This window comes from Nerophis lumbriciformis, linkage group LG09 (genome assembly GCF_033978685.3).
Source record: "Nerophis lumbriciformis linkage group LG09, RoL_Nlum_v2.1, whole genome shotgun sequence".
Lineage (NCBI taxonomy): Eukaryota > Metazoa > Chordata > Actinopteri > Syngnathiformes > Syngnathidae > Nerophis > Nerophis lumbriciformis.
In genome coordinates, this window is record NC_084556.2 from 47,294,735 (window position 1) to 47,308,008 (window position 13,274).

At 39.3% G+C, this 13,274-nt stretch overlaps 1 protein-coding gene across 2 annotated transcripts in view; it reads left to right on the plus strand.

Moving 5' to 3' along the window:
* mybbp1a (MYB binding protein (P160) 1a) overlaps window positions 1–12,189 on the plus strand; it is a 67,904-nt gene extending 55,715 nt beyond the window's left edge. The window contains exons 25-27 of one of the 2 annotated variants that reach the window (XM_061963047.2): window positions 3,216–3,317; window positions 3,383–3,507; window positions 11,886–12,189. In XM_061963047.2, coding sequence (XP_061819031.1) covers window positions 3,216–3,317; window positions 3,383–3,507; window positions 11,886–11,889 — 231 coding nt within the window. In that variant the 3' untranslated portion in view covers window positions 11,890–12,189. Of the gene's footprint in view, window positions 1–3,215; window positions 3,318–3,382; window positions 3,508–11,086; window positions 11,805–11,885 lie in introns of those variants that run through there. The other variant, XM_061963046.2, reaches the window with a different exon arrangement.
* The last annotated feature ends 1,085 nt before the right edge of the window (window positions 12,190–13,274 follow it).

The following is a 13,274-nucleotide window of genomic DNA, read 5'->3' on the forward strand; positions in this document are numbered from 1 at the left end:
TATATATATATATATATATATATGTATATATATATATATATATGTATATATATATGTATATGTGTGTGTGTATGTAGATATAGATATACACACTTAAACAACAACATACTTTATTGATACACATTTAAAATAACATTACAAGTACAAATTTAAAACAATATATTTTACAGAATTAAAACGGCATACTTTATTGATATACACTTAAAACAACATACATATTTTATACACACCATCCATTTTCTACCGCATGTCCCTTACGGGGTCATGGGGGTGGCTGGAGCCTATCCCAGCTGCATTTGGGCGGAAGGCGATTTTTTTATATATACTACAAACTAAATTCAACTATATTGATGCACACTTAAAACAACATACTGTATTGATACTCAAAGCAACAGCATACTTTAACCATACACACTTTAAACAACATTATCATTTTTTGATACACTCTCAAAACATTATACTTAATTGGTGCTCAAAACAGCTATATACATACACATTTACAAAAACATACTTTATTGATAAACACTTAAAACAACATAATTTATACACACTTAAAACAAAAATAGACTTTATTGATACACTTTAAACACTCATAGCAACAACATACTTCATCTATACACCTAAAACAAAGTTATACTTTTTTGATACAAACTTAAAACCACATAATACTAACTTTGATACTCAAAGCAGCAGCATATATATATATATATATATATATAGATATATACACACACACACACACACACACGTAAAACATAATTTATTGATACTCAAAGCAACAGCACCCTATTATACACAATCAAAACATTATACTTTATATGTCTACACTTAAAACAACAACATACTTTGGTACACACTTAAAACATTACAAGTACACATTGAAGACAATATACATTAATTTACCCACTATTTTTACACACTTAAAACATTATACTTTATTGATATTTAAAACAACTTATTTTATTATTAAACAGGTAAAACAACATACTTAATTTATCCACACTTGATACAAATTAAACTTTATTGATCCACACTTTAAACATTATACTTTGATACACAATTAAAACAAAATTAAACTTTGATACACACTTGAAACAACATTATACCTTATTGATACACACTTGAAACAACATTATACCTTATTGATACACACTTGAAACAACAATATACTTTGTTGATACACACTTGAAACAACAATATACTTTATCGATACACACTTGAAACATTATACTTTATTGATATACACTTGAAACAACAATATACTTTATTGATTCACACTTGAAACAACAATATACTTTATTGATACACACTTGAAACAATAATATACTTTATTGATACACACTTGAAACATTATACTTTATTGATACACACTTGAAACAACAATATACTTTATTGATACACACTTGAAACAACAATATACTTTATCGATACACACTTGAAACATTATACTTTATTGATATACACTTGAAACAACAATATACTTTATTGATACACACTTGAAACAATAATATACTTTATTGATACACACTTGAAACATTATACTTTATTGATATACACTTGAAACAACAATATACTTTACTGATACACACTTGAAACAACAATATACTTTATTGATACACACTTGAAACAACAATATACTTTATCTATACACACTTGAAACATGATACTTTATTGATATACACTTGAAACAACAATATACTTTATTGATACACACTTGAAACAACAATATACTTGATTGATACACACTTGAAACAACAATATACTTGATTGATACACACTTGAAACAACATTATACATTTATGTCTACACCAGTGGTTCTTAACCTTGTTGGAGGTACCGAATCCCACCAGTTTCATATGCGCATTCACCGAACCCTTCTTTAGTGAAAAATAAAATGTTGTTTTTTTTCAAATTCAAGACAAAGTTACCGTATGTATTTGGTAACACTTTAGTATGGGGAACATATTCTAAGTAACAAAGACTTACTTTAGAGTTATTTGGTTAGGGTTAGGGCCAAGGTTAGAGGGTTAGGGTTATAATAAGGCCATGCCAAATAAGGCATTAATAAGTACTTACTTTGGTACACACTTAAAACATTACAAGTACACATTGAAGACAATATACATTCATTTACCCACTATTTTTACACACTTAAAACATTATACTTTATTGATATTTAAAACAACATATTTTATTATTAAACAGGTAAAACAACAATATACTTTATTGATACACACTTGAAACAACAATATACTTTATCTATACACACTTGAAACATTATACTTTATTGATATACACTTGAAACAACAATATACTTTATACACACTTGAAACATGATACTTTATTGATATACACTTGAAACAACAATATACTTTATTGATACACACTTGAAACAACAATATAGTTGATTGATACACACTTGAAACAACAATATACTTGATTGATACACACTTGAAACAACATTATACATTTATGTCTACACCAGTGGTTCTTAACCTTGTTGGAGGTACCGAATCCCACCAGTTTCATATGCGCATTCACCGAACCCTTCTTTAGTGAAAAATAAAATGTTTTTTTTTTCAAATTCAAGACAAAGTTATCGGGTATGTATTTGGTAACACTTTAGTATGGGGAACATATTCTAAGTAACAAAGACTTAATTTAGAGTTTTTTGGACACTAGGGGAACATGTTCTAAGTAACAAAGACTTACTTTAGAGTTATTTGGTTAGGGTTAGGGTTAGGGCCAAGGTTAGAGGGTTAGGGTTATAATAAGGCCATGCCAAATAAGGCATTAATAAGTACTTAATAATGACTAGTTAAGAGCCAATATGTTACTAATTTGCATGTTAATAAGCAACTACTTAATGGTGAATATGTTCCCCATACTAAAGTGTTACCATGTTTTTTTTACTGGTGCACAAAATGAACCGTGCACGAACATCACCTTGTTCAAACAACAAAACCAACACAGAGCATAAACTCACAACAAATTACACACCTGCAAATCAGTCTGACTTCTGCTGTTGCTGTATCCGTAATACGCCGATAGGGAGAAGTTTTTATTTACACGATGAGTCGGGTGTGTCTTGACCTCCGCCGAACCCCTGAGGCCGACTCACCGAACCCCTAGGGTTCGATCGAACCCAGGTTAAGAACCACTGGTCTACACACACATTTGCAGCCTTATCACTCTTCTACTTTTTGTTACCGCAGGCTCTCGATCTCTCGGGCCAGACGGAGAACAAGGTGCTGAGGGACAAGGTGGTGAAGCTGCTGGAGCTGTGTCAGTTCCTCGTCAAACATGTCCACCAGCAGGTAGGTGGCGTGATTTCCCTGAGTAAAATAGGAAAAAGGAGCTAACGTGTGCCGTGTGTATCTAGACCCTCTCTGTGGACCTGGAAACTCTCAAGAATGTCCTGCAGTCCATGACCAACGTCCTGACCTTCAAGAACACGGGCACGCTGGAGGACACGTACTGGGCTGTGATGAAACACCTTGGAGTCATGTGAGTGCTGTAGACAGGGACCTAGCACCAAACTGCAGAGAGTACCGTCTACCGCTCCAAATGGTGGCCTTGTCAAAGTATGGTGACACCGGCAGTCAACATGATGCAGGGTTTCCCCTTAATGTAATTGAACGTGGCGCGCCGCCACTGCATTTTTATTACCTCCACACCTTGAAATTAAGTGGGGGTTTTTTTTTAACTTGAAAACGAATTGAAGTAATATAATATATTGTAGCCCCGAGAAGAAATCACACATAGTCCGACGCTATGTTTAACTTTTATTACCAATTTTATCATAACAAACGACACAATTCCAACAGGTTTTACCTCCTGTGTAAACACTTTTGCTCCCACAACACTTACTCATTTCCCGCCTATCACCTTTCAGGCAAACATATATATATATATATATATATATATATATATATTAGAGATGCGCGGATAGGCAATTATTTCATCCGCAACCGCATCAGAAAGTCGTCAACCATCCGCCATCCACCCGACCTAATATTTAATCAGAACCGCATCCGCCCGCACCCGCCCGTTGTTATATATCTAATATAGACGATGCAAGGCATTAATGAGGTTAAAGCTTTTGCCTGTTAAAGAAAGGAGACTGATCCAATGCAGCACAGACATTCACGTGCCACGCTGTCACGGCCCAGACGCACACCAGTGCGCAATCATATGGGAGCCGCGCTGAGCGCACCTCCAAGCGCGTCTCGCTGCCGGCGACGGCCGTGTATGGGCCTGACGCTCCAGCGCCATCCATTTTCAGGGCTAGTTGATTCGGCAGGTGGGTTGTTACACACTCCTTAGCGGGTTCCGACTTCCATGGCCACCGTCCTGCTGTCTATATCAACCAGGGTGAGCCCCACCCCTTTCGTGAGCGCACGGAGTGACCCCTGTTACGCGCCCCCGGCAACAGGGGTGGCGGGCAGGTAAGCTGCGCGGGCGGAGCGCGCGGAGTGACCCCTAGTTACGAGCCCCCGGCCACGGGGGTGGCGGGCAGGTAAGCTGCTTACCTGCTGCGCGTGACGCCGGCCGCGGCGAAGGCGGACGAGGCGGGGTGTCGGTGCGGTGGGCGCGGTGGTGACCCTGGACGTGCGTCGGGCCCTTCTCGCGGATCGCCTCAGCTACGGCTCCCGGTGGGGCCCTCTCGGGGGAAGGGGCCTCGGTCCCGGACCCCGGCGAGGCGTCCCTTCTCCGCTCCGTAAGTGTCCATCTCTTCTTTTTTATTTCTTCTGTTGTGGCATATGCTGCAGGTGCCTGCTCGTTTTTCGTATGTGGGTAACAACATTTAACTATGTACCGGTATATATATTTTCGAATTGGTTTAACTGCCACCCGCCTGAATCTATTTAAAATCTATTTTTTTAATATTTCAACCGCCCGACCCGACCCGCGGATAAAATCTAATTTTTTTTAATTTCATCCGCCCGATCCGCGGATAATCCGCAAACTCCGCGGTTGTGCCCGCAAACCGCGCATCTCTTATATATATATATATATATATATATATATATATATATATATATATATATATAGCCTATTCATTTGCGCACTTTTGACAAGTGATGTACCAAAAACTTGACCACCGAAAAAACACTTTGTATATATTGCAAAAATACCTGCAGACAGCCATCTACAAAATGTGCAATTATTAAGGGGACAGTGGCGTTTTTTTAGAAGAGAAAGTGAAACTGGAGCAACAGCGCGAAGCAAGTGTGACGTCATGCTCGCTGCAGCTCTCTTCTTTAGTTAAAGACGTAAAGTCTCTAAACACGACTACATTCTATAGTAGCATCAGAAGAAGATGCTAGATTTGTTGCTTGTTGTTTTTAATTAAAAAAAACACTTGAAAAAATCTCATGTAGCTACTTTGTACAAAAAGCAGCAACAATTGAAAATCTGGAAAAACGATAAAAAAAAAATGTTAATACTAATACATAAAAACAGATTTGTTTTAAATGTATGTACACATTTGTTTAGCCGTTTTAAAGAACAAAAAAATGTAGCAAATTATGGTGACCCCGCCCATTACCACACCCCTGACCACGCCCCCACCGCCACAGGTATCTTAGGCAAACCCTGTAATGTATAAAAAAGTGTGCGTTATACGGCTGCTCTACTTTTAAGTGGAGGGTCTACAGGAGGAAGGTCAAAGTCAGGTGTTAAGAAAAGATGTCCCCGTTTACACTGCACACCAAATCAGATGTTTTATACCCTTTAGTGACAGATCTGATTTTTTATGCCAGTCTAAACGCTCCAAAGTGCCTCTAATCTGATCTTTTGGCACCAGATTCAGGCCACATCTGGAGGTAGTCCAAGTCCGATTGGAATCTGATCTTTTCAAATGTGACTTCAGACTAAACGCAATGCGACCTGAACGTGACTTTTTCGTCAGCTTTGGGCGATCTACGTCATTCGTGTAGTGACCCGCTAGTGGAAGTGGATACTTCGTCACACCATCCGGTTTTAGTGAGCAAAGTCTATTTAAGATGACCACATTTATATATTTATTTATATGTATTATATACCGTATTTTCCGCACTATAAGGCGCACCGGATTATTAGCCGCACCTTCAATGAATGGCATATTTCATAACTTTGTCCACCAATAAGCCGCCCCGGACTATAAGCCGCGCCTACGCTGCGCTAAAGGGAATGTCAAAAAAACAGTCAGATAGGTCAGTCAAACTTTAATAATATATTAAAAACCAGCGTTCTAACAACTCTGTTCACTCCCAAAATGTACGCAAATGTGCAATCACAAACATAGTAAAATTCAAAATAGTGCAGAGCAATAGCAACATAATGTTGCTCGAACGTTAATGTCACAACACACAAAATAAACATAGCGCTCACTTTCTGAAGTTATTCTTCATTCGTAAATCCTTCGTCTTCGGTGTCCGAAGTGAAAAGTTGGGCAAATTTACGATCCACTGGCAGATGTTGGCGTCGTCTGGCGCTGCCTCCTCGTCTTAGTGAAGGTGTGTTCGCCTTCTGTCATCCATTGTTCCCACGCAGTTAGCAGTCTAGCTTCGAATGCCCTGTTGACACCAATATCTAGCGGCTGGAGGTCTTTTGTCAATCCACCCGGAATGACGGCGAGTATTGAATTAAGCGCGTAAGCGTGTCTCTCAATGTGCTGTTATGAGCTAGCAAATATAACAACTACACTACCCAGCATGCAACGATAGTTACGAGCATGCGCGGTAGCCCTGAGAAGCGTTGTATGCTGGCAGTTAGAATGTGGTTATGAGCACGCTGTGAGTAAACGTTGAGAACTCAGTTAACACGCCTCGTCTGCATTATTTATAATTAGACAGACAACACACTTAATAGGAGCCATTTTGGGGTCTTTACATAAACACACAAATGGAAATGAAACGTCACATATCCCAGCATGCACCGCGCGCTTCTTCGTCATCCACTGTTCCCACGCAGTTAGCAGTCTAGCTTCGAATGCCCTGTTGACACCAATATCTAGCGGCTGGAGGTCTTTTGTCAATCCACCCGGAATGACGGCGAGTATTGAATTAAGCGCGTAAGCGTGTCTCTTAATGTGCTGTTATGAGCTAGCAAATATAACAACTACACTACCCAGCATGCAACGATAGTTACGAGCATGCGCGGTAGCCCTGAGAAGCGTTGTATGCTGGCAGTTAGAATGTGGTTGAGAACTCAGTTAACACGCCTCGTCTGCATTATTTATAATTAGACAGACAACACACTTAATAGGAGCCATTTTGGGGTCTTTACATAAACACACAAATGGAAACGAAACGTCACATATCCCAGCATGCACCGCGCGCTTCTTCTACGGGGAAAAAAGATGGCGGCTGTTTACTGTAGTTGCGAGACCTAAACTTTATGAAAATGAATCTTAATATTTATCCATATATAAAGCGCACCGGGTTATAAGGCGCACTGTCAGCTTTTGAGAAAATTTGTGGTTTTTAGGTGCGCCTTATAGTGCGGAAAATACGGTAGTGTGATACCGAAGAAATAGCGATTGTTAAAGGCCTGTAATTGATGCTGTGGCGCATTTGCTTAAAAATATAGTTCACGTAGATAATATAAATAAATATATCGCACTATATACATCCATTCAGTGTTGGTGCTAGGAATTTTCAAAATGGGGTCCCACGGTACATTTTTGGGGTCTCACTTTTTTTGTAAGCGTTTTGAAAACAAATGATAAATGTATGCATTATCCTGTTATATCTCACATTCTATATTGTGTTTTGGAAGAAGGTTGCCATAAACATTACTTAATTCATTAAAAAAAATAATACAAAAGAAAAAATATGTATATGTAAATGTATTTAGTTATAAACATTCATTCACTTTCTTCTTTCCTTCATTGATCTAAACTTTATCGCTGTCGCCCCAAAATCAAAGTTCTCTGGCTGACGAGGACCACTCACACGTCTCATCTCTGCATATTTTACTAGAATACCCTTATGAGCATTACATACAGTATATCAAAATCTAGTGCCTACTGTACTGTTTATTTGCTGAAATACCCTTTTTACAGCAAATATCTACCCTAACGACCACTTTGCTGCTGCCAAAAATTGATTTGAAGGGTATTTCAACAAGTAAACATTACAGTAGGTACTTGATGTTGATATATGTAGAGATGTAGATAAGTAGAGATGTCCGATAATATCTGACTGCCGATATTATCGGCCGATAAATGCTTTAAAATGTAATATCGGAAATTATCGGTATCGGTTTAAAAAAGTACAATTTATGATTTTTTTAAACGCCACTGTGTACACAGATGTCGGGAGAAGTACAGAGCGCCAATAAACCTTAAAGGCACTGCCTTTGCGTGCCAGCCCAATCACATGATATTGCCGGCTTTTGACACGCACAAGTGAATGCAAGGCATACTTGGTCAACAGCCATACAGGTCACACTGAGGGTGGTTGTATAAACAACTTAAAACAAGCAAACCAGAGTTTTGACCTAGAAAAGGCAGGGTCCCAGGGATGCGCGGACTTCCGGAAACGTGCATCTTTTCTGATTTCAATGCGTAAAAAGACACAAAAAGTGGGCTAAGGCCAACATTGTCCATTCATACATATCATGTATTTTCACTTAAAAAAACCCACTCATTTTTAAGGTGTGGCTGCTTTTATTTTATTTTGTAGTAGTAGTAGCAACTTCCTTCCGGTCAACTTTTTTGTTTTCGCATTTCATCGAAGTGCGCATGCAAGTGACGTCGAGGCCACATTGGGGCCACATGCGTGTTTACACTGGAGCAGGCCTGGGTAAGTATTTTGACCCCGGGGGCCACATTTAGAGAAAAAAAATGTGTCTGGGGGCCGGTATATCTATTTTTAGGAACACTGATACAAAACCTCACAATAATGTCTGATTGAATGCTAAAAACGTTATGACAGACCGCCTTAAAAAATGTAATGTAATTTTAAATGTTTCTATAAACGATAAAACACTGAATATTGACAAAATATGAATGTCACAACCCCTTTCGATCGACATATTTTACAATCAAGTGAAACTCAACAAAAATGCAACAAACAGTGAAATATGAACGCGAAGGGTACAAAATAAACCCAACTACAATCTGATATATCTGATATATCATTAAGCTTTAGAACTTTGTTGTGAAAATCTCCTTCCGCGTCTATGGAAACGCTTCCCGCCCACACTGCTTGGTGCCTCGTCTGAGCTGCTGTCACTTAGATGACCATAGTAACTAATTAGATGACCATCGTAACTAATTAGATTACCATTGTAAGGAAGGGATAGTAGTTCTTTTAGAGTTGGGACACAATGGACAGATTCCGGCCAGAGAATCCTTTAATCATCTTTATTGCTGAAAGGTAGATGTGAATGTGTGTGGTTTTGTGTGTGTGTGTGTGTGCGTGTGCGTGTGCGTGTGTGTGTGTGTGGTCTAAACAAATAGAGAAAAGAGGAAAAATTACAATCCAATTATATACTCATTAATATGCAGCAATATACATGGATATGCATACATAATATAATATAAAGGTGTGCATAATAACAACATATATACTGCATTTAACTATGCATCCATCCATCCATCCATCCATCCATCCATTTTCTACCGCTTATTCCCTTTGGGGTCACTCAACTATGCATGAACTTCAAACAAGTTTCTAAGCTTACATACATGGCGATTATTTGGTCTCTGTCGCCATCTAAAGGCCAAACTCCGCCATCGCAGTTGCAACGACGTTAAATAAACTACACGTGAATGTAAACGCCGTCAACGAGACCAATTCTCTCTCAATTGACCCAAAAACAACTGAACTTAGCATACGATGCACCAAACATGTGCAGAAGTAGCAAGGCACGGCATTCAGTTCAAATGCTGCAACAGTATGTGACAAAACTTACATTTAGTCGTCAACGCCCACAAGGCTGGCTGCCACCATGGATCGAAACCGGCTATTCTGACAAAGACGTGCTTTAAAGGGGAAATGACGTCACAGATTGACCTATCAACTTAAAGTCACAGGAACATTACAAAACTGGTTAAAGGCACACAATAGGCTTTCGTACAAATTAGATTACCATAGTAACTAATTAGATTACCATAGTAACTGGTACATCATGCAAAAGCGCAGATTCCAACCATTGAAATACTTAGTATAGTTGAAGACTTACAGTCGTTAGAAAACATCACTGCCCATCATAATGGCAGCTACACTTTCCATCTTAAAAATATAAAACAATTATTTGGGAATGTCAGGCGGATCGGTGCGGCGTCTTCAGTAATGCGGACGCTGTATCGATCCGTTGTGGTGAAGAAGGAGCTGAGCCGGAAGGCAAAGCTCTCAATTTACCGGTCGATCTACGTTCCCATCCTCACCTATGGTCATGAGCTTTGGGTCATGACCGAAAGGACAAGATCACGGGTACAAGCGGCCGAAATGAGTTTCCTCCGCCGGGTGGCGGGTCTCTCCCTTAGAGATAGGGTGAGAAGCTCTGTCATCCGGGGGGAGCTCAAAGTAAAGCCGCTGCTCCTCCACATGGAGAGGAGCCAGATGAGGTGGTTCGGGCATCTGGTCAAGATGCTACCCGATCGCCTCCCTCGGGAGGTGTTTAGGGCACGTCCGACCGGTAGGAGGCCACGGGGAAGACCCAGGACACGTTGGGAAGACTATGTCTCCCGGCTGGCCTGGGAACGCCTCAGGATCCCCCGGGAGGAGCTGGACGAAGTGGCTGGGGAGAGGGAAGTCTGGGCTTCCCTGCTTAGGCTGCTGCCCCTGCGACCCGACCTCGGATAAGCGGAAGAAGATGGATGGATGGATGGCCAAATTGAAAAGCTTAACGGGCCGCATGTGGCCCCCGGGCCTTAATTTGCCCAGATCTGCACTGGAGTCTGACAAAGATCACATTTTACTTGCAGTGTAAACGGTCAGCTGGAAAAAAAATCAGATTTAAAAAAATAAATAAATAATCTGATTTGTGCCACTTTGGAAACGTAGTGGATGATGTCATCTTCTGGCCCTGCAGACCCTGAGTGGTTGGAAGGTGCCTTCAAAGTCACGGTGTTTATCTCCCACATGCACAGAAAGCCCAAGGCGGAAAAGACAAAGCCCGACAAGGACGCCAGCCAGCCGACGCCGCCGCCGCCTGCCAAAAAAAAGCAGAAGAAGGGCTTCCTGCCAGAAAGCAAAAAGAGGAAAAAACGTCCGCAGCCCGTCTTGGAGCCTGCAATGGCAATGGCGGCGGCGGCGGCGGCGGGCACCTCTGGCCCAGCGGCGCCAAGAGGAGACAACAAGAAGGGCAAAAACAACAAGAGGAAACAAAAGCGAAAGGCGGATGGCGCTGCGGCGTCGCAGAGCAGCCCAGCCAAGAAGAGCAAAACGCAGCCAGACAAGAAGAAGAAGAAGAAAAAAGGTGCTGGAGGACAAATTTAAATCCTTCTTTTTATCTCACAAGGACGCCAACAATTGCTTTTTTTTTTATTTACTTTTCCATCAGCTGACCTTGTAATGCCATCCTTCCTAGGAAACACAATAAATACTTTGCATGCACCTTTTGTGTGCCATGCAACTTTTAGAGGCAGGAGCAGAAACACTGACGCTTTTTAATCACTGCTGAAAATGCTCTTATTGGTCAAAATGCAAGAATAGAGGGTATCACAGCAGATCATAGCATCATGCAGAAGTCCAATGTTTTGAAATATCCTATTTAAATATGAGTAAAACATTTTTGTATCTGTTGGAAAATTTATATTTTTCTGAACTTTGCATAAATTCATTGTTATTAAAAACAATTTAAATGTTTATTTGAGTGATTTAAAATATATATACTGTACAGATGATCTTTTTTGTTGTCCAGCTTTTCGGGTCATGTTTATTTTTTAGGTAAGATGTCCTTCCTGGCGCAGACCCCGTCCGTCCCCACTCATTCAGACTTTGGACCACCACCCAACACATCCAGTGGCTGATGATTGCGTCATCGATGTCATTATTCATTTTTAGATAGATCAGGGGTCGGCAACCCGCAGCTCTAGAGCCGCATGCGGCTCTTTAGCGCTGCCTTAGTGGCTCCCTGGAGCTTTTCCAAAGATGGATGAAAAATGTAAAAAGATGAGGGGGAAATAATTTATTTTTTGTTTTAATATGGTTTCTGTAGGAGGCCAAACATGACACAAACCTCCCTAATTGTTATAAAGCACACTGTTTATATTAAACATGCTTCACTGATTGAGTATTTGGCGAGCGCCGTTTTGTCCTACAAATTTTGGCAGTCCTTGAACTCACCTTAGTTTGTTTACATGTATAACTTTCTCCGACTTTCGAGGACGTGTTTTATGCCACTTCTTTTTCTGTCTCATTTTGTCCACCAAACTTTTAACGTTGTGCATGAATGCACAAAGGTGAGTTTTGTTGATGTTATTGACTTGTGGGGAGTGCTAATCGGACATATTTAGTCACTGCATGACTGCAAGCTAATCGATATGCTATTTAGGCTAGCTATATGTACATATTGCATCATTATGCCTCATTTGTAGGTATATTTGAGGTCATTTAGTTTCCTTTAAGTCCTCTTAATTCAATTTATATCTCACACTATCTGTATGTAAAATGGCTTTTAATTTTTTTGCGGTTCCAGACAGATTTGTCTTTGTATTTTTGGTCCAATATGGCTCTTTCAACATTTTGGGTTACCGACCCTTGAGATAGATATATAGATAGTATTTTGATTCCCTCAGGAAAATTAAAATACCAATACTAATATTACAGCTGCAATCCCTCAAGTAACACCTTTTTTCTTTAATCTTAAAATAAACTTTTTCTCTTGAAATATCAAACCGTAATCTTAAAATAAACTTTTTGTCTTGAAATATTAAACTTTTAGTCTTGGAATAAACATTTAGTCCTGAAATGACAAATTTTTAATCTTAAAATAAACTTTGTCTTGAAATGTCATACTTTAATATTAAAAAGTACTTAAAAAAAAAAAGTCTTCAAGTATCAAAGTTTAATCTTAAAATAAACTTTTAGAATTCAAATATCAAACTAATCTTAAAATAAACGTCTTGTAATATCAAACTTTAAGTCTTGGAATAAACTTTTAGTCTTTAAATGACAAACTTAATCTTGAAATAAACTTTTAGTCTTGAAATGTCAAACTTCTAGTTTTGAAATGACAAAACTTTTAGCCCTGAAATATTTTTTTCAGGTCTGAAATAAAAAATATTGTCTTTAAAAAACTGTTAGTCTAGTAATAAAAATCTTTAAGCCTTGAAA